Source organism: Crocuta crocuta, unplaced genomic scaffold (genome assembly GCF_008692635.1).
Source record: "Crocuta crocuta isolate KB4526 unplaced genomic scaffold, BGI_CrCroc_1.0 scaffold59-1, whole genome shotgun sequence".
Taxonomy (NCBI): Eukaryota; Metazoa; Chordata; class Mammalia; order Carnivora; family Hyaenidae; genus Crocuta; species Crocuta crocuta.
Window position 1 is genome coordinate 1614796 of NW_027551579.1, and position 22365 is coordinate 1637160.

Genomic DNA, 22365 nt, shown 5'->3' on the forward strand with positions numbered 1-22365 from the left:
GTTGTTTTCGGTGATAATGCATTTGCAAGATTTGTGCTTCTTATTAACTCAGAATTCATTTAAACTAGAGACATTTGGTTATGAATATGGTATTTATAGCTAGACACACTGCCACACTTAGAAAAACATAAACCGGTCTCTCCATGTATGCATATATTTTCTGATAGCTCAGAAGTCATAACTTAGGGGAAATGTACAAGTTATAGGAAAAGTTCATGCACCGGCTATGTTATGGATACACTAATTTGTTGTTGTGTTTTCTCACCCAAAGAAATTGTGGATGGCAATGTGAAAATGACGCTGGGTATGATCTGGACCATCATCCTTCGCTTTGCTATTCAGGATATTTCAGTTGAAGGTAAGAGACGTGGTTGAAAAATCTGATGGTATTAAGATACTTGGAGTGATTGTGTAAATTGAGTTCATAAAGTCAAATTCGAATAGGGCTTCATGAAGTGGAACCGTCATTTACATGATTTAATGAATGATATGGGAGTTGGGTTTTCACAGGTTTTATATTTGTATGGGAAAAGACCCCAGCAATACTGTTTCATTCATGGGGGTGGAGTCATTTTGGAAAAGATGAGCACATGTTCAGAACAGAAGTCGCTTTTTAAAATGAGCATTTTTTTTGAGCTTTTAATTGCTTATTATACTAGTAGGTCCACAACTATAACAGTGCTGTAGACTTGAAGCTGAGACACTTTTTTCAGGTATAGAAAAACAGTCAGTTGAAATCTGAGTTCATTCATTCACCCTCCCCTCCCACATCCTTTTCTGTTTCTGTCTTTCTGTCTTTCTGTCTCTCTTTCTGTTAACAAAATCTCTATTGTTATTGTATCTTTTGGCCTAACAACTGTTCCCTCACTATAATAGAATTGTAATCCTTGGCAATGTGGAAGATTGAAAGATGAGAATCTTTAGTCTTTTACACCCACAGTACTCCAAAATATTTTGATGAATTCAGCACTGTTGTAAAGTGTCAAATTGACATTCTCAAAATTAGAACTTGGCCTGTTTAGGCTTCCAGTCACAAAGTGTATAGCCACAGAACATATTTAAATAAGACAGTATAAGTTGTCCAGCCAATAGGTATCCTGTAATTTGTCACCTGACAGGTAACCGGGTACCTGAATGGTGAGGGGAGTGTTGTTGGTAATTCTGCCCAGGACAGAATACCCACTGATGCTGGTCTTTTTAAATGTCAGTTGCTAATCAACCAACAAACACTAAAAAAAAAAACCCCAATAATTTATCTACTGTTGGACCAGATGGCATGAAGCCTATGGTGTTTACCCTTAAGGAGTTTCTGACCCACTTAGATTATCCCCTTCTGGCATTGAAGCCCCATTCGTGTCATTTAAAATCGAAGTAAGACATAATGATATTAAAATCTCAATAAGTCAGGCTCAGAAATGACAGCCAGCTTGAATGAGTAAACAGTCTGAATTTGAAAACTTCCGTACAATGTACTTTTATTAAAGTGCATTTCCTTCATTCCAGCGAAAATAACAAAATGCTTCTTAAAAGTTCAAGCTGTATTAAAAACCAGTAATTCGTGATAACTTTCCCAACTTTATACACTTCCAAATTTAAATATTTAAATAGTTAAGCCCACCTTAAGGAACAAATATTGCTTTTTGTTTTTAATTTTTTTAAAAATGTTAATTTATTTTGAGAGAGAAAAATTATGAGCAGGGGAGGGGTCGAGAGAGAGAGAGAGTCCCAAGCAAGCAGAGCCTAGTGTGGGGCTTGATATCACTAAGAGATTATGACCTGAGCCGAAATCAAGGGTTGGCCACTTAACTGACTGAGCCACCCAGGTGCCCCTACTTTTATTTATTTTTATTTTATTTTATTTTTTAAATGTTTGTTTATCTTTGAGAGAAACAGAGCATGAGCAGAGAAGGTCAAAGAGAGAGAGGGAGACACAGAATCTGAAGCAGGCTCCAGGCTCTGAACTGTCAGCACAGAGTCCGACATGGAGCTCGAACTCATGAGCTGTGAGATCATGACATGAACTAAAGTCAGACGCTTAACCAATTGAGCCACCCAGGCATCCCAGTGAATGGCAAATTTAAACTTCCATAGCAGTTGTGAGATTTTATTCATCTACTTTACCTCTGTTTACCTTTCTAGTCTGTTTCATTTAAACTTTGTTATATACAGTACATAATTTCCTCTTGGTATACTTTTTCATATTAGTTATATTGGCCAGGACCACTAGATAGGGAGTTTCATACTTCAACATCTGTATCAATTAGTATTTGAATGAAGTCTTAGAATTTTCAGTTTTTTTTCCAAACAATAATTTTCTAGAGAAGAGACGTGAACAGGAATCATTCAAGCTATTCCTATAGCACATGAAATTTTGGGAGTGTGTTTATTTCAACTGGGTCATAGGTCAAAAGAAAGTCTGAAGTAGAATAGATAATTTAAATCAATAGTTACAGAATACTTATTTTGATATGAAAAAAATAAACTTCAAGCTCTAACTGAAATGGAAGGCCAAGGCCCAATGTTAGTCTAGAATCCACAGGTTTAAAGGGGTTTTCTAAATTGTTAACACTTAAATACATATAGGATCCTAGATTTAGGGAGTGGATTTGAGGAGCTATTTGGATAAATGTAACTTTGAGTTCCCCAAGAAACAAGTGCCAGGTGGGTGTTAGATGCGGTCTTAGTCTGCTCAANAAAAAAAAATTACCATAGACTGAGTGGTTTGAACAACAGAAATTTGTTTTCTCATGGTTGTGGAGTCTGGAAGTCCAAGATCAGGGTGACAGTGTGGTCAGTTTTTGATAAGGACCTCCATTTTTGCTTGTAGATGGCTGCCATCTTGCTATGTCCTAGATGGCTTGAGTGGAAGAGCTCCGGTATCGGTATCTCTTCTTATGAGGGTGTTAATCCTCATGAAGGCCCCACCCTCATGACCTCATCTAACCCTAACTGCCTCCTGAAGACTCCCTATCTAAATAAGTTCAGGGCTTTAACATCGGAATTTTAGGAAGATACAAACATTCAGTACAGAACAGACGTGCAGGAGATTTTTGGGGGACGGGGGAAGAGGATGCCTATGAAGAACAGGAAATGGCCAGTGCACTTGGCCAACACCCATGCTGGAGGAAGGAAGGGAGGGCTGGGGAGAGAAGAGTCTTACCTGCAGTGCTATCCTTAGGCCTTGTTCATAGACTGGTGGGAAGCCCTTAGGCCTCAGTGACTCTCAGGGGAGCCCCACATGCACAGGAATGGCCCAGTACTAGGGCCCCTTCCTCACTCAGTCTTTGGCCGGAGCAGCTGAGGAAGTATGGCCTTGAGGGAGTGAGGGGTGGATTCAGAGTGTCATGGCTGGGACCTCTGTGAGCTGCCTGCCCTGTGCTCCCAGCAGCAGGATGTCTGAGCCACACACCTTCATGACTACCACAGGGGGCTGTTGTTTCCACTTGGTCAGAACTCAGGTGGCCAAACCTGAAATTATGAAAGCCTTTCAGCCTATACAAATTACTGGGTAAGGGAGTAAATCTGAGACACCATGGCCTCTAGTGAATTACATTTTCCCAGGATTCCAAATGATAAGTGAATTGAATGACAGGTTAGTGAAGTCATAAACTACACACATTTTTTAAAGTTTCCTTTAAAAATAGTAAATGTCCCAAATCCCTGAAGTCTGGTTTTATAATTATGATATCATAACTTGGGGTTGCTCCTGCATTGTCCTTTTCAAGGAATTGTCCTCTTTTTATTTTAAAGTTTATTTTATTTATTTTGAGGGGAGGGAGGGGCAGAGAGAGGGGAGAGAGAATCCTAAGCAGGTTCCACGCTGTCAGTGTGGAGCCCAACGCAGGACTCGAACTCATGAACCGTGAGATCATGACCTGAGCCGAAATCAAGAGTCAGATGCTTAACTGACTGAGCCACCCAGGTGCCCCTCCTTTTCAAGTCTTCTAAGTGTCATCAGAAATCCATCCCTGGGTGCTGGGTTCCAGCTCCTACCCTTCTCAGAGACCATGAGAAGAGATGATACATTTTGTGGTTGGCCTCCTTGGGGGTCTCCTTTTAGAAAGTGACCAGGAGTTGGGTGCATTAAATAGTGAGTATTTCCATACGGACAATTTTTCCTGGCTACCATTACAGAAACTTCTGCCAAAGAAGGTCTCCTGCTTTGGTGTCAAAGGAAAACCGCTCCTTATAGAAATGTGAACATTCAGAACTTCCACACCAGGTAAGCAACCAGGGCCCTGGGTCCTAACATTCTTACGAGGATCCTTGGATGGCAGGGAGGGCAGTGGTTCCTTATACTGGTGTCTTCTTGCTCCTGTGTGAGATGTGTTTTATGTATGTAGTGGAGCTGAGGCCATAGAATCTCTAATGCTTAAGATCTCCCTCGGGGGAAGGTCTGATTAAGACTTGAGGAGCTGGTAGAACAGCTCGGTATTGTTAAGTGAATGCCTTGCTGCACACGAATGGGCTTCACAATTTGGGGGTGTGGGACTGCACCTCACCGTCATCTTCACCTGGTGCTGGAAAGAGATAGAAGGTGGGGGCTTCTCCGTAAGGAAGACACTGAGGCGAAATGCGTGTTCCCACAACATGCTGTCTGCACACCGATGCCTCACTGTGTACGACAGGGAGACACCCTTCATCGGCCAGCTTTGTGTGCTGGGATTCAAGAGAAGTACAACACTCATGTTTGCAGAATGACAGGAGCCTGGATTCAGTCTGAGAGCATGGTTTTGTCACATGCTTCAGCATTCTTCTTTGTGCAGGTCTTCTGTCATTATCTGTGGGTGGAAGAGTTGTCTGTATTTTCACCCTTTGTACGGCGGGTCCCCAGCCACCATGGGCAGTCTGAGAAATGAAGGGTAAAGATGATCCCACAAGGAAAAATCAGGGAGGTTCTTGTGGGCAGACAAGCATTAGTAGAGTGTCTGCTGAGGGTCAGGCACTGAGCTTGGCCTTGAGCATACAGAGGTGGGAAAGAGGTTTCCTGTCTGGCAACATTCTCCGTGGAGGGTGTGAGGAGCCGCGAAGGGCTGAGACCTTCTGCCAGCACAAAAGTCAACCGGTTGCAGACTCGCCTCTCGTTGACCTTCTGGCTCTCCTCCTTGGGCCCAAGATTGGCCCAGCCACTTTCTGGGGCTTCCTTCCTCCCCCTTTACCCCTTGGAGGAACAGACCTCCAGCTCACAGCCCTCGGTGAACCCCTGGTCCCCACTGGCAGGCTCACAGCCCAGGGTCATCTAAAGAAGGGTTAGCGCAGGTGTCTCTGGGGAACCAGACCAGAAGTCCAGGCCCTGCTTCCTAAGTCCCTTATGTGCTTGCTTGCCTTTGCCTTTTAAAAAACATATAAATGTAAAGAATCTTATGGAGAAAGACACAGTACCTGGGAGCTCATGGTGACTTTTCAGGTATACTAAGAATCTTGGAGAGAAGTGTGTCCTGGACATTTTGGGGTAGACATCCTTGTGTGTGTTTATTGGGTAGACCCTGCAGGCGGATCCACATGGGAGGCTTGGAGGAGAGAAGAAGGAGGGGATTGGGATGGGAGGGCACTGACCGGAGAGGCAGCAGGGATGCAGTAGACAGGCTTCTTCCCTCTTGTCACTGCGAGTTCTCCCAGCTCAGAACCAGCGTGGGCCGGGGTCCTGGCAAGGGTGAGCCTGAAGCCGTATATGAAGAAGAGCCAAGCAGACCCTAGAAACGTCCCGAAAAGAAGACTGGTGTTCCAGGAAGGGACCGCAACATGTCGCTGGGTTGGGTAGGGAGGGAAGCCTACCCTTCTGTACGTTAAGTCAGGCAGAAGGGCGTTCGTTAGGCGCTTTGAGTCCCACGTTTCAGGGCTCCGTCTGACCCAGGGCAGAGCCTTGCTGCTGTTCTGTCTGCATTAACACGTGTTCCTGTTCTTCCCGACCTTTGTGCAGCTGGAAAGACGGCCTCGGACTCTGTGCGCTCATCCACAGACACCGGCCTGACCTCATTGACTACTCAAAGCTTAACAAGGTCATTCTGGGGGCCTGGCATGCCTTGTCACCCCACACCTCACCCCTCAGCATGTCGTCCTGAGAATGAGCACACCAGCAGCGAACTCACATGAACACCCCGGCTGCTGCCAGCACCGTCTCCCCAGCCAGCCGTGCACGCAGTGCAAATGGGAAGGGGGACCAGGAAAATCCTTCCATGAGCGATTAATTAATTATTAATATTAAATAATTAAGGTGGGAAAAGATCAGAATCACACCAGCCTGTTGGCCCAAATTAAGATATGTTCGTCGACTTGGGCTTGATTCCCTCCGAAGGTTTTTAGAGATGTGTCTCAGAGATTTTAAATTCCCAAATTGGAAATCTGAGAAGCGAAGCATTTATGTTTTGGGGGGAAAGAAAGGTTCAAATATACTCTGCCTTCTTTTCAAATTCCTTTTACCTTTCCTGCAGGATTGAGCTGCAGACATTTTCACTCAGAATTGATTAACTAGCCCGTGTCTCACACAAGGGACACTTCATAATTACCTTGCCATTGACAGAAGGTCAGCTAAGGTCAGCCTTAGCCTTTGAAAAGGGTTTTTGTCATTCAGTTTGGTTTTCCTCTCTTTAGAAAATTCAGCTGAGGACATTTTAATTCTCTGCTTAAGCTTAAGCTTCAGGGCACTTAAGTTTCCGTTAGTTTCAGAATTCTTTCATTAGCAGTGGTTTAAAAATGTTAATCTGTGATGGAAGAAAGGACACCAGGCCCCTTCTAAACCTTATGGTAGGCAATCCTTGCTGCCCTAGACATAGCGATGTGTGAGGATTGAGGACTCGAGGTGTTGCCTGCCCCGAAAACGGTCCCCCAAGTGGTGGCTACGGCCCACTTCCTTCTGGTTGCTGGTGTGCTTCGTGGCCCTTCACGAGTTGCCGTGTTTTGCTGTGGAATCGTTTCTGCTGCATGCTGCCCTCACCTGTGTGGTGTGCACGGTCATTGGAAGACTTCATTGGAAGTCTTCATTGGAAGACTTTTTATTTTTTGTAATAATTATTACTTTAATGTTTGTTTAATTTTTGAGAGAAAGAGGGTATGAGCAGGGGAGGGGCAGAGAGAGAGAGGGAGACACAGAATCCGAAGCAGGCTCCAGGCTCTGAGCTGTCAGCACAGAGCCGACGCGGGGCTCGAACTCATGGGCCGTGAGATGATGACCTGAGCCAGACAGAGGTGGACGCTTAACCCACTGAGCCGCCGAGATGCCCCTGCCATCTTTATAGTTGTCACCTGCTCACTGCCTCCCTCCTGGCCTGTCTCCAGTGACAGTGGGTTACCTCCTGAGGTGTTTACCTGTACTGTAACGCAAGGTTGCCAGAGTGCCTCAGCTTTTCAAAGCACATTCTTTTATTCTGGAGTGCTTTTGAGAAGTTTCAGACTTGGAGATAGTATATATTCTTTTCAGTGAATCTCTATCTCATTTGCAAAATGGAGGGTTTATTCTAGATTGAACGAGTTTCATTAGCAGTTTTTAATGGTCGATTTTTATTACCAGTGGTCCACAGACCTGTGGTAATTTGCCATTTCCGATGATTGAAAAATGAGATTAGTTAACAGTAGCAGTTAATAGTTATAAAGGTCCATATTAGACTTTGTTATAAATAAATACATGTATTTATTATATATGTACACATGCCTTAATATGTAGGTTACACATGCATAGGTATCACACATGCATATATTCATACATGTACTAATATGTATGTTGTGTATATGTATTATTTTGTGTATGTTACATATACATACATACTCGTTCAGTACAATGCACAGTAAAACATAATGCACTGATGAGGTAGGTACTATTATTATCCCAGTTTTACAGATGAAGGGAGTATGGAATTCAGAAATCTACTCAAGGTCACATGGCCGGTATCTGAGCCAAGAAAATACTTAACTGCCACATTTAATCTCTCTCAATTACAGTGTAAATGAGATAGCTTTCACAGAGTCTCAGAATCATTATCTAAATTTTTTGAGAGAGCGTGAGTGAGGTGCAGAGAGAGAGAAGCGGGTCTCACGCCAAGTGGGGCTGACCCGATGCGTGACTTGAACTCAAACTGTGAGATCGTGACCTGAGCCGAAGTCAGATGGTTAACAGCTGGGCCACCCAGGCGCCCCTTGAAGCAGAACTTTTGCTCTTGGTAGCCATCTTTTAACATTCTTTAGGGATCCATACGTTTCACCCACTACCATGTTTTCCTCCCCTTTACCCCTCAGCTTTCTTACATCTAAAACAAAGGTGTTGGACATTCTCCATGATCCCCTTCCAGATCTGGAAACTGTATGTTTCATGATTTCTTCTGGAATCACTTAAATGTTTTCATCAGTAGAGTTGAAAATAAGCTTGGAGGTCTTCAGGGTTCTTCCCAGTCCATGAGAGAATATCCGACAACTTTTCTGTCTACAAAGCCTCTTCATTTGGCTTACATTTTGTGATTTGTAGTGTGCATGGCTTGTGTGGCTTTGACGTCATTTTGGGTTGTTCTCTAAATGTTTGAAAGAATTGGGAAAAGGTAAGAAGGAAAATTACACTCTCATGTTTATGTGGCGTGCATGGGAAGCCTCCTCCTAAAAGTGAGGTATGTAAAAAGTATTACTTGTAACCCTTGTCCAAAAGATATTTTCAAAAACTGGCTATGCTGTGTTTCGTGCAGGATGACCCAATAGGAAATATTAACCTGGCCATGGAAATTGCAGAGAAACACCTGGATATTCCCAAAATGCTGGATGCTGAAGGTAAGAGGAAAATCGTGTTTACTGACTCCTATAAAATCTGTGAATTGTGCATGCTCTGGCCATGTGTGGGGGTTTGTAAAACGTTATAGCCAAGTTACATCTGAAGTACTTAAGAATCTGAGGAAGTTCCTGTCCTTGGCCACAGGAGGGTTAAGGTAGTTTTATTTGTACCTTGTTCTCGAATTCTTTTTAAAAAACCTGCTCAAAACCATGCAGCAAAACTATGTGAAAGTAATTTGGTAAAAGGTTCAGCTTTAGCAAAGAAGAGGCAGAATGCTTTGCTTTGTGATTTGCAAAGAAAAACTATTTTTATTTTTGTACCAACACACCGTTATTTCTCTTTCCAATGGAGACAGGCTTAGCAAAGAAATCTTGTGAGATGTTCAGGACTTCACAAGGAAAAAAAATCCTTCCTTCCAGCCAGAAGTTACAGAATCGAAATATAGAATATGGAACGTTCAGCCCTCAGTATGTCTCTCGAGCTTCCGCGTTTCATTTTGGGTCTGAATTACATTCAGTTAAATCTGAAAGAAGCTAACTTTCTCGGCATTTTGCAGCTGAGCACCACTCACGTTGGGGACTGGTTTCCAGTAACTTCTGTGCCCTCTGCATGTGATGAATTTGTGTGCATTGTGTCTGTGGCACACCGTTGAAAGCACAGATAGGTGGAGACAGGCCATTCAATTCACTTGTTCGTGTTCGCGATTTGCTTCTCACTCAACAGGCGTGTCTTGAGCGCCCACTATGAACAGGACCTCCACTGGGGCCTGTGGGAGATCATGAGATGTGGAAGGCGGGGTCCTACCCTCAGGAAACTTCCGTTACTGTGTTTGTTGTTAATACTAGTATTCCCTTATGGTCCGTTTCGTCCCCTGATTGACATGGCTGGGGGAAAGCAAAGAACTTGATCAGAGGCAATTGTCAATCTTCTGTTCCTCCTTATTTTTTGCAGATTGCAGTGTAAGTTATCATAAACAGTGGCTTGAAACAACGGAAATTTATTCTTTTGTGGTTCTGTAGGCTCTAATCTGGAATCAAGCTGTTGGGAGGGTCATGCTTCTTGCAAAGCCTGGAGGGGAGGTTTCTTCCTTGCCTCTTCTACCTTCAAGAAGCCCCGGGCATTCCTTAGCTTGTGGTATCATCCATCACTTCAACCTCCAGATAAGGTCACATTCAGTTACTGGGGGGTTAGGACTTAAGCATATCCTTTTGAGGGACACAGCCCAACTCCTAACAGTGATCTTTAAAGTAGCATTCTAATTTTACCCATTTATTTGAGCATTAAAAAAAAATGTTTATTTAGGGGCACCTGGGTAGCTCAGTCGGTTGGGCAGCCGACTTCGGCTCAGGTCATGATATCTTGGTTTGTGGGTTCGAGCCCCGTGTTGAGCTCTGTGCTGACAGCTAGCTCAGAGCCTGGAGCCTGTTTCAGATTCTGTGTTGCCCTCTCTCTCTGACCCTCCCCTTCTCATGCTGTCTGTCTCTCTCAGAAATAAATAAAACGTTAAAAATTTTTTAAACAATATTTAGAGAGAGAGAGAGAGCACATGTGCGCGTGAATGGAGGGAGGAGTAGAGAGAGAGAGGGAGAAAGAATCTCAAGCAAATTCCATGCTCAGCTCAGAGCCCACCATGGGGCTCAATCTCACGAACTTTGAGATCATGGCCTGAGCCAAAATCAAGAGTTAGATGCTCAACCGACTGAGCCACCCAGGCGCCCCTTAAATTAACCATTTTATCAAACACCCACGTTATTGGGTGTTAACACTTGAATATTCTCCTCCAAATTTGTGTATGGTTTTCAAAAGCTCTTTAAAGGGAAAAAGTCAATAAAATAATGAAGTAGCAACGGAGAATAGTTCCTCTTCCTTTCTGTCTGTCTTCTCTCTAAGCCAAATTTACACTTGTGTAGTATCTCCTTTGACCTTCCCATAGAGTAATTAACCACCTAGGGTTTACCCACTCGAGTTAATAGCTAGAATACTAAAGGGAGGAAAAAACGGGTGACATTTAGCTAATTAATGCCTCCCTAATACTCTGCAGTTGAGGGTGAGTCCAGGGTCACCATCATTATTCCTCCGGCATGCTGACATGCTTCCTGGTGGGTAGATTTTTCCTTAGTTCCGGAGTCCTGGTCTGGGCATGAATCCTTCCTGTGTATCCTTCCAGGTCAGTGAGATATCCTGGTGCGCCTTCATTTCCTCCTCCCTCGTGACCTTGTGACACGTCTTAGTCCATTCCTTTTCTTTTCCTTTCCTTTCAAATGGTTCAGCAAAAGGCCTACATACAGCAAAAGGCCTACATACTGTATTATTTTCTTTGTAATTTCACAGGAATCTTCTGGCAGAGTCATGAGCTTGACTGCCTTTGAGTGTGGGGCATGTTGTGATATGACTGCTCAACAGGACCCCTGCTATGTGACCCTTTGTATCCTTGCCACCTGCACTTTGACTTCTCATCACCACACTGTTCTATTAGCAGTTCCTGTTTTGGCCACATTGCCTGCTGGCCACCTCCTCTCAGAACACCCACCCCTCTGGTGAAGTCCCGCCTTTCCAACTACTGCTGCTGACCTCACTTCCTGTTGTTTGTGTCAGTCTCTGAGCCCTAAGTGGGGATTTTTAAGTGGCTACTTGGGTCTCTCTCCCATGAACGGGCTACCTGTCATAAACGCTGGGGAAACTTTTCCTCATCTTAACCATCTTCCCTGCTTTTAGAAGGTTCTGGAAGCTTTTTCCCTATTTTCCTCCACAAACCTTTCCTTACGGTGAGCACCGGGCTTACATTCGTGGGTGTGTACATTCTGTGAGGACTTGCAGAAGGGATCTTCATTGCACCCGGGGCGCTCCTTGTGTGCAGCAGTAGAGAGTCTCAGGGAAGGTGCTTGTGTGCATTCTGTGGAATCCCCGAGTTCTGATTCTGCCTGTGGATGTGACTTCCTTGCTGGTCTAGGGGTTGTCCGTGCTAGCCGTGTGCTTCTCTTTGACACTTGTCAGAAGTACACAGAGAGTAATGACTTTGTAGGTATGATTTCTTGGACTGGAGCCAAAGTTTTGACAACATAAGTGTGTGGGGCTGAGGGGGGAAGATTCATTGCTTTGGCTTCTCTGAGGCCGCACTTGGTGAAGCCTGTGGGTACTGAACATCCGAGCAGTTAACCTTCTTTTCTCCACACAGATTTAGTATACACTGCCAGACCCGATGAGAGAGCCATAATGACTTATGTTTCCTGTTACTATCATGCTTTTGCTGGTGCACAGAAGGTGAGGATGTAAAACATGAGTCACCACTCACCCTTCACCTTCTGTGTCTTAATTTTTTTTTTTTCCAATCATTTTTCTCTTTTCTCCTCTCCTCTAAGTAAGGAGGCCTGTCCGGTTCTAAGGAGGCAGTCATTTGTCTTTTTTAGTCTAGTTTTCTTTGAAACTTCCCTTCTGTCCATGCAGTAGTATGCTGTCCATGTTTGTTTTCCAGAAGATTCCATACTGTTACACAACCCCCACATTCTTTCTATTAATACCCTCCAAAAACCCAATGATTAGGTTTTCACCCTTAGGGAATTACGGGGTATCTTTTTCTTAATTTCGTTTTGTCCAGTGACCGTATGGAGTTTAAAGGTAAAAAGCAACTCAGCAAAAAACATGGCGTTGCCAAGGTGGAAGAAGAAAGGATGTGTGTTCACACGGTTCTGTTTTCTCTCTTCCTATTGGTTATTTTGGCAGCTAGTGCAGATGGTAGCAAGAGTCACAATAAGTACAAGCCGTGTATATCCTTCTCTTTAGATGTTTTGTTACCCTTGGTGATTTCTATAAATGGCAAGGTAAGTACACACAGAAGGCATTGAATGCCATGCCCTCTCCGGTGAATGGCCTCCTCACAGGAGCCATAAAGCCAACAGTTACGAAGGTGGGAGGGTGGCAGGAGAGATGGGGCCATGGAGCGCTGCCCAGATTCCCAGCATCCTGTGAGGTCACATGCGTCGCTCAGAGCAGAAGTGGCAGATGACCTGATTGTGGTCAAAAGATGGGTGGACATGGGCCTCACGCGTCATTAGGAAGTGATAGCAAGCCCTGGTGTGCAGCACCCAGGCCCCCTTTGAATGCCTCAGCTGCACTTTTACAAGCTTATTATGGGGCAGGGAAGGGAGATAGGCCTTCCGTTTGGTTGTTTTAAAGCCATGCTGGTCCAAGTCGTTCTGTTCACAAGCCACGTCAGGGCTGGAGAACCTTCCTGAGCACCAGCACTTTGGGCCCGAGAAACACGCAGAAAACGGAGCAGTGTAAACCAATTTGTTCTTCCCCTTGTTCACCCTGGTTTCTACTCTTCATCTGTGTGTGTGTTTGTTTTCTGTGTTATTTCTTCCCTCCCTTCAGACATTGTGAACACTCCCAAGCCCGATGAAAGAGCTATCATGACATACGTTTCCTGCTTCTACCACGCGTTTGCGGGCGCGGAGCAGGTATTCAACACGTGTCGATCCGGGCTGCTGTTTTGCATTGGTTTTAGTTTGTGTGTGTGTGTGTGTGTGTGTGTGCGCGCGCGCGTGCGTGCCTACCTGGGTGTGTGTTTGTGCGCTTCACATCTTACCCTGGAATCCTTCTAAGTGTTTTGTGATGACCTAATATAGCAAGTTGCAAACTGTGAATTGTTTTTGGTAACAGCTTAACTTTAGACAGTTTCTGAAGGTTTAAAAAAAATTTTTTTTATTGTTTATTCAATTTTGAGAGAGAGAGACAGAGTGCAAGCAGGGGAGGGGCAGAGAGAGAGGGAGACACAGAATCTGAAACAGGCTCCAGGCTCGGAGCTGTCAGCACAGAGCCTGATGGAGGGCTCGAACCCACAAACTGAGATCACAACCTGAGCCGAAGTCGGATGCCTAACCTGGGAGCACCTTTCTTTCCTTCCTTCTAAGAGCTTGCTTTTATTTCATTAGTAAATTGTGGGAAACATTTGTGCTTTAGGAAAAAACAGGTGCCGTGAAAATGGCACCACGTTCACTGAACAGTGAAGGGGACATTTGTCAAGGAGATATGAGGATCTTTCTGGTGTCCCTTGTTCTCCTCTGCCTGGAAACTGCCTTCACTGTTCAGTGACTGGTTCTGAGATCTTTCAAGACTAGTCTTAACTTAATTGAAATAGCAAAAGGATAATAATGTTAAAACCTCAGAGAAATCCACATTTCTTAAGACACATGTTATGGGTGATTCTCCCTCAGCTACCTCCATGTGCACCTGTCTCTTGCCCCCTCACCTGTCTCTACTTGGAGAAAACAGATGGACTGGGGTGACAAAGTACGTGTTGTTGTCTGAGATTTCTTTATGACTGTCATCAGCATATTAAGCTAATTGCACAAACGGCCCCTATGGCGGGCTTTAGCGGCAAGGCTTTGGGACAGGCTGGAGGTCCCGAGGGACAACTTGCTCTTCGCGATTCGTCACGTGGTCATGGTTCAGGGCACTTTGCCAGTCCTGGCCCGAGTTCCCCTCCACAAAGCGACGGCCGAGAATTCCGTACACCTCAACGACTTCTCGTGCACGTTGAACAAATCTTGTTCTGCGGAAGGACCCCACCTAGCAAGTTCTGCATCCTCATTTTAGGACAAGAGGTGTTCTGTGAACTCGGTGCAGTAATACATATTCAGGACCCAATTATGTTTTGCTTTGACTTCCAAAGGCTAATGGTATTTAGAGAGCTCTCACCCAGGAGAGTGAGAATAGAGCACAGTGCGAGGACAGTAGAGTACTTGGGTGGACCTTCAGGGACGGGAGAATTTGGCTTCCTTGACCCATTTATTTGTCACTAACTTGCTTGATGTTTTACAAAGCTTCTGTTTTAGACTAATGGTATCTCCCCATTACTCCCCACAGTACATTCAGCCTGCCGTGTAAGTCTGTGTCAAAAAAGGTGTGAAACGACCCATAGTGTGAAACAGCCATACCCTCAGTCTTACTCCACCCTAACTTTGAACCTGCACCGTTTACAGCACGCCCTCTCCTCCTCCCCCTCCTCCTCCCCTATCACGTTCTGTTCTGTGCATGCGCCTCCGTGTCACAGAGCTGTCCTGTTTACCTATTGTGTTTTACAGGCCGAGACAGCAGCTAACAGGATATGTAAGGTTCTTGCTGTGAATCAAGAGAATGAGAGGCTGATGGAAGAATATGAGAGGCTAGCAAGTGAGGTAAAGGAAGCGGGTGACCGGCAGTCGTGTCCATTCCCACCCAGAGGGTGAGGCATGGAGGGCGAACACCAACTATCGGTGTTTCCTTTCTTTGCATTTTTCATCTCAGATGGGATAAAAAATAGGGAACTATACTGGATCTCGGAGGTGGTCCATCTCGTAACAACATACTTATTGGCACAAAAGCAATCCTGATGGGCTTCCCAGCCACCCTGAGGTGCAGAGGTAGTGTGCGTGTTTTAAGAAGGCAGACGTGATGCCATTCTCAGCTCTGCACCCAGGGTTGGACGCCCCGAGACGACTCTGCATTCCTTGTTTATTCTCTCTGCTTCGCTGGTTACTGTCCTCACATAGGGTACCCTCCGTTATTCAGAAGCCCTGCTCCACACAACGACTGGGTGTCGCGGGAACTTTTGTGACACGAGGCTCAGCCTTGTGTGTGTCTATGAAAATCTAGAGGGAAATGTGGGGGAGACAGGGCCCTCCATCCAAGGTGCTTGCCCATGAGTTTCCATGATGCCTCCTGCAGCTCTTCAGCCGAGTTCTTGGTTAGAATAGCACATTCCACATAGTTCTTTTTGTTCCGATTATAGCTTAAGTAGCAACATTACAGTTTAAGGAGCAACTTGCACAGCCTTGTCCTGCCGCTCCGCGGCTTACCCCATACGAGGGATGGGCTGAGTGCCGTGCACGGCCACATCCCCTCTGGCTTGACCTCCATGACAGTGACACATTATCACAGACCAAATAATTTTTGCTCTGACTGAATTTAGCCAATATTTGGTCCGTCCTGGTAGAAGCATCGGGATACTGGGAATCAGTCTTCCAAAGGAGTGGTTCATAGTAGTCCTTTCTGAAGATACTGAATTTATATTTCCATCCTGCCACTATGGAAAATTCAGTTTCGCAGCGTTGTTTAACCCCAGCGATCAGCTTCAGGCACCACCAGGATCGAAGGACAGACCCTCCTCAGTAATTATATCCTTTCTTGTCTCCCCTGGTCCTTCGTCTAATCTTCCTCGGACCCTTAGATTATGGGTGTGTCACCGTTTTGACTAGCTTTCATTCTTACCTGCTGTCATTTCCCAAGTGATCATAAGTGCAAATTATTACTGGCCCTTCAAGTTGGTGGTAATTCAAGACAAGGGGGGTATACACACTTTATCCTTAGGAATTCACTACCATTTTCACGTTGATCTTGTGTATTTCCCTGAAAGCTGGATAATAAATTAAAATATACATTGGCATAGAGTCGGTCCCAGATTGACAGCACATCTCTTTAGTAAATCGCCTCGTTAGATTTGAGCTTATTTAAAAGACAGTTGCATTTTTAAGCCAGACCCAGGTCTTTGCTGGTTTTCCATTCCACCCTGTTAAGTTTTTGTTTTTCATTTGAAAGCTCCATCCAGCATTTGTCTGCTCATGTCCGGTCCCCGAGTTTCCTGTAAATGTCCCATTTTTGTAAAAATATGACTCGTGCTGACTATAAGTTTCTGACCTGTGTGTGGCATCGTTGGGGTAATCACCAATGGCCGTGGTGGTGGTGGTGGTGGGGGGTGGGGGGCACCGGTTTTCATTCATGCCGCTGTGCAGAGGGGTGCCGTTTTAATTTCTCCTCTCGATCGGGAGTATCATATTCATCCTCTGTAATCTTAGGAACATTAGGTGAATCCATTCCAATTGTTAGGTCCTTCTGTTTTTTTGTGTTTTTGTTTTTTTTTTTAACTGGGGGGGCAGTTCACTGGTATTTTCAGCAGCATTTCTGTGTTTTGGGAGCAGCTTTTGGAATGGATTCGTCGCACGATCCCCTGGCTGGAGAACCGGGCCCCTGAGAAGACCATGCAAGCCATGCAGAAGAAGCTGGAGGACTTCCGAGACTACCGGCGTAAGCACAAGCCGCCCAAGGTCCAGGAGAAGTGCCAGCTGGAGATCAACTTCAACACACTGCAGACCAAGCTTCGGATCAGCAACCGGCCTGCCTTCATGCCGTCCGAGGGCAAGATGGTGTCGGTGAGTGCTGGGTCGGATGCCCCCATTTGTTCAGGGAGTCTCTTCTCGGATGGGCCGCCCGGAAGGCCTTGACTTCTCCAGTCCTTGCAGCTAATGCATATAATTTTGGCCCCGTAACCCCTTCATTCTTGATGTCTCCTCCCCACCAGCAAGCAGGTCTCTACCCCTCATGGCTCCTGACCTGGGGCCTCGCCAAGAGCAGCCCCTACCTCCCTCCTCCTCCCCTCCCTGCTCTCCTGCAGCCTGGCCTCCTCTTCCTGGGCCTCCCCGCACCTACATCTCGTTCCCTCTTTGCCCTGCTCTTAGGCCCCGGGCACCATCCCAGGGCTGGTGCCGCATGTGTCTCCCTCCCTGCACTGTGGCCAACCCGCTCCTCAGAGTCACTCGCGCCAGCACACAGGGGACTCGAGAATCCCAAACGCCGCCACCTTCGCCGCCTCCCAGTCTACCCAGTCTTCTCCTGGCCTTGGACTCCCCTTCGTGGCAGGCAATCGACAGGGAGCTCTTGGGGGCAGCCCCTCTCACCTCGTTGCTGCTTCTTTACTCCTCTGCCCTTCACGTGCAGCCACCTGGCTTGTCCCCTCAGCGGCAACTGTGGTGGCATTCCTGTTGTCACTTTTACTTCCCTCTTCTTTGCCACTTTGACCTCGTTAACCATGCCTCCTTCTTGATACTCTTTCCTTCCCACACCATCGAGTCCTTGCTGCTTGGGGCTTTGCTGCCCCCTCCCCCTCCCCCACCTGTGGGAAGATGCTTCCCGGGCGTGGGGCTGACCCCCTTCTCCACCTCCGTACCCCCATGGGCTCTCTCCTCACCGCCTGAACGCCAGTGCCTCCCAAGCTGTACATCACCAGCTCTGATGCCTCCCCGACATCCAGGTCCATGTACCTGCATGGACGTCTCAGAGCGCTGTCACACCTGGCCTGTCCCCAAGCCCCTCTGCGGTGTGCTCTGTCTTAGCAAATGGCATCATGCCCCCTGAGTTACTGACGCCCCAAACCCAGGCGTCACCCTGGACTCTTTCTGTCTGTCACCTTCTCACATGCAGTTGCTCAGCAGTTCCGCCGGTCTGCGTCCGGATTGTAGCTTGTCCGTGCCCCGCTCTGCATCTGCACAGCCCCCGCTGTCTGCTGACACCCCCCCTCTCTTCTAGGGCCCCCGCAGTGCCTCTGTCCCTGGCTCCTAGCATTCATTCTCTGCATGGCAGCTGCTGGGCTCTTTTCAGAATGCAAACCAGAATATGTCTCTACTCAAAATCTGCCAGTGACTTCCTAGAATATTTAGCATAAGATCCAGATTCATTAACCCGCCTATAGTATAGGATCCCATGTGATCTGATCCCCACTCCCACAGTGTGTCACGTGCCTTCAGTGCTGCTCCCCTCACACGGGGCCATCCCTACTTCAGGCCTCAGTGCCGATTCCCACCTCTTCATGTGACTGGCTTTTTCTCTCATTGAGGTCTGGCTCAAATGCCACACCTCCTTGGGTGTATCTTCTCCAAATGACCTACCTGAAGGAACATCCCCCCACACTAGTCTCTCAGCATCACTTGACCCAAATTTGTTTTTTTTACCTCACAGCCAATCACTGTCTGCAGTGAATTTGTTTAATTACAGTTGACCCTTAAGCAACACAAGTTTGAACCAAAAGGATCCACTTACACATGGATTTCTTTCCAATAAACACAGGACAGTGCTGTAAACATATTTTCCTTTTGATTTTCTTTTTTTTTTTAATGTTTATTTTTGAGAGAGAGAGACTACAAATTGGGGATGGGCAGAGAGAGAGAGAGAGAGAGAGAGACAGAATCCAAAGCAGGCTCCAGGCTTGGAGCTGTCAGCACAGAGCCTGATGCAGGGCTTGAACTCATAAACCGTGAGATCTTGACCTGGGTCGAAGTTGGATGCTTAACCAACTGAGCCAACCAAGCACCCCTCCTTTTGATTTTCTTAATAATGTTTTTTTTTTTAGTGTTCTCTATGGTAAGAATATAGTATATAACCCAAATGAGATACAAAATATGTGTTAATCAGGTGTGTATGTTACCAGTAAGGCCTTTGGTCAACAGTAGGCAATTGGTGGTTAAATTTTGGGGAGGTTGAAGTTTGTATGTTGATTTTCACCAGTGCAGGAGGTTGGTGCTCCTAACCCCCGTGTTGTTCAAGGGTTAACTGCACTTACTCTTTTGTTCTCGACAATCCTGAAAACTACTCAGGGGCCAGGAACTTTACAGGTGTCACTTACTCTTATACAAAAATTCCTCCCTAGTGCCTGGCACGTGTGTGATGTCCAGGAAATGATTGTTGGTGCCTGACTGGCTAGCTGATTGAGCATAGTCGCTGAGTAGTAGTTGATTTGAATTGAGTCACTCTGCAGCTTCGTGTTTTTCTAGGCAGAAAATTAAAGCCCCGTAAGCCTCTCTGTCCATATCTGGACAAGTGTCAGGTATTTACTGGCTGATGCAAACAACCATTTTAGCTGTAAACATCCNCTGTTGGAGTGCTGTTGGAGTGGAGGGGATTTATAGGAAATCCTAGAGTGTAACAAACCTGCCTTTGCCCGTCCTCGAACACCCCCAGGACATCGCCGGCGCCTGGCAGAGACTGGAGCAGGCAGAGAAGGGGTACGAAGAATGGCTCCTCAACGAGATACGGAGGCTGGAGCGTGTGGAGCACCTGGCGGAGAAGTTCAGGCAGAAGGCTTCGACGCATGAAACGTGGGCTTACGGCAAGTGACTAGCCTGGGGCTGGGTTCATCGACGCCGGAGCTGAGCAGTGGACAGAGCCACGCTGTGCAGTCTCCAACCCTGTCCCCAATGCCACTGACCCGGTGGCCAGGGGTCCTCCCCTCGCTCTGCCCTGCTGGCCCAGTACTAAATTTCTTTGGGAGGTAGGCGTGAAGGCGTATTTTCTAGTTGAGCAGATAATGTACTTTTTCACAAAATGGCACTCAAAAATGCATTCTTCCCACGCTTACTTATGTAAGTCCTGGCCTCCTTCTGTCTTCCCCACTTACTTTCTGTTTGATCCACACGTATCTGTTTATTCCCTGTCGGTCAGGCAGCCCTGGCCCAGATCCTAGCTCCTGCCACAAAGCAACGTAATTTCCCACTTAGAAGATCAGCTTGGAAGGAGGAATGTCAGGAGGTCTTGTGTTCTATAGTCTTAGCTTCCTTATTTTGCTGGATTCATCTATTTTCAGTCCTTGCAAATCTTTCCATAGCCTTGATACTATGATCATAATTTTTGCTGAGGGAGAAGAACAAAACATTCTCCCCATCACATAATCTAGTTTGAGAAAGGTCAGGGAGGTTCCCCTCACGCTTTGATTCCCTTTGGCTTTGGTCCTGTTTGATGGTTGATGTCGCACAGCTCTGTGGTTGGAGGGTGTGGGCCTGGAGACAGGCAGGCGGGAGTCCCAGTGCAGACACTTCCCAGCTGTGCGCTTTGGACGAGCTTAGTGCCTCAGTGTCCTCTTCAAAGTGGAATAGCAATCACACCTCCAACACAGGCTTTTGATTTAATGAAGATTTAATGAGTCCACATTATAAAGCATTTAAATCGGTATCTGGCGCATAGTAAGTGCTATGTTGTCATCGTTAAATATATGAACATTTGCTTTCCACTTGTAGCTGTATAGGATTAAACTTTTTCTTTTTTAATTTTTTTTGTTTTATTTATTTATTTTTGAGAGAGACAGAGACAGCACGAGTGGGCAAGGGGCAGAGAGATCGGGAGAGAGAGAATCCCAAGCAGGTTCCGTGCTCAGCACAGAGCCTGATGCGGGGCTCGAAATCATAAAACCGCAAAATCATGACCTGATCTGAAACCAAGAGTTGGACGTTTAACCAACCGAGGCACCCAGGCTCCCCTAGAATTAAATTCTTAAAGGTCATCAACCAGGGAGTAAATGTGGGTTCAGTTATAACCGCAGTAGTTGCTCAACTTAAGAAATATTTGTGGGGAAATAGGTGGAGCTTCAAAGAGAAAAGCTTCTAATACTATCAGGAAGGAAACTACAGGTTGCATTTAAGGAGAGAAGAGAAAGCTCTCAACCATAAAGAAGTGGGGTCAAGGCTGAACCCGAGGGCAGGCCAGTAGAGTACAAATGTGTGTTCAACTTTCCCAGCTAACTCGTGTGCACTAATTTGCTGACTTAATGGAGCATCACACTGCACAGATACTTCTTACTCAATTATGAAGAATGCAGACCTGTTATTTAGTGTGGACTCAGCATGCTTCCTCTCTTTATGTGTAGACATGAGCTTTTTTGGAACACAGAGGGGCGCAGGCAGCGTTAGCACAGCTATAGCCTGGAAACCGATTGAAACCTATCATTCTTTGTCCTTCTCTTGATTCTTTGGAATCCTAAGGATCACCGAGAATTTTGCAGGTGCAAGGAAGCCGACGTGTGACATCAGAGTAGTCATATTCCCTTATGCACCCTTTGCAGGCAAAGAGCAGATCTTGCTGCAGAAGGACTACGAGTCGGCCTCCCTGACCGAGGTCCGGGCCCTGCTGAGAAAACACGAGGCATTTGAGAGCGACCTGGCCGCACACCAGGACCGGGTGGAGCAGATAGCGGCCATCGCGCAGGAGCTTAAGTACGTGCAGCGCGCAGGCGCGTGCAGCGGGGCGGCTCTGCCCCCCACAGGCCAGGGGTGCCATCGGAGGATTCCTCGGACAGCTTCTCCAGGGCATTTCCTGGGCGGGGTGCGGCTGGCCTGCCCTTCCTTCCCTGTGCGCAGTTTAGGGGGATCCCAGCTGGAGACTTCAGCTGGGGTTCTCTGGATGTGCCAGAATCCCCGCGCTCTCCCAGTCGCAGCACCCCCACTCCTTCCACAGGTGGAGGCCAGGGGAGGGGGGAAGGGGGGGCCACAGCCAGGTGGGGCCGCCTCACCCCGGCCAGGCCAGGGCGCAGCACATTCAGACCCCAAGACAAAACAGAAATGCCTGCCTTACCTCTGAGGAGGAGACGTGATGGCCCCGATTTTTCTTTGTCATCAAATAAGTGCTTTCTCATTTCCATGCTTTCTATTTATGGGAGGGACCCTGCACAGATGGAGTCCTGGCTGGTTGAAGTCTCCAAGTCCACTTGTTCCCTGATGTAGCATCTGGCCGTGGCTGCCCTCTGGGGAGACACCTCCCTGCAGTTTTTCTAAGCTTTTTTTTTTTAATTTTATTTATTTATTTTCAGAGAGACAGAGACAGTTTGAGCAGGGGAAGGGCAGAGAGAGAGAAAGGGAGAATCCCACGCAGGCTCCACGCAGCCAGCAGAGAGCCTGATGTGGAGCTCGAACTCACTAATGGTGATATCCTGACTTGAACTGCGATAAAGAGTCAGTCGCTTAACTGACAGAGCCACCCAGGTGCCCCAATGGTGAGGGTCTTTAAAAAAGGCTTAGAAAGGGATGCCTGGGTGGCTCCAT

At 46.5% G+C, this 22365-nt stretch overlaps 1 protein-coding gene across 4 annotated transcripts in view; it reads left to right on the forward strand.

Moving 5' to 3' along the window:
- The window catches only part of ACTN2 (actinin alpha 2), a 72315-nt gene that overhangs the window by 31624 nt on the left and 18326 nt on the right, over positions 1–22365 (forward strand). The window contains exons 4-12 of one of the 4 annotated variants that reach the window (XM_077751701.1): positions 272–358; positions 4135–4222; positions 5921–5999; positions 8667–8748; positions 11925–12010; positions 14833–14925; positions 16705–16935; positions 19517–19664; positions 21390–21540. In XM_077751701.1, coding sequence (XP_077607827.1) covers positions 272–358; positions 4135–4222; positions 5921–5999; positions 8667–8748; positions 11925–12010; positions 14833–14925; positions 16705–16935; positions 19517–19664; positions 21390–21540 — 1045 coding nt within the window. Of the gene's footprint in view, positions 1–271; positions 359–4134; positions 4223–5920; positions 6000–8666; positions 8749–11924; positions 12011–13120; positions 13207–14832; positions 14926–16704; positions 16936–19516; positions 19665–21389; positions 21541–22365 lie in introns of those variants that run through there. The other 3 variants (XM_077751702.1, XM_077751703.1, XM_077751704.1) reach the window with 3 other exon arrangements.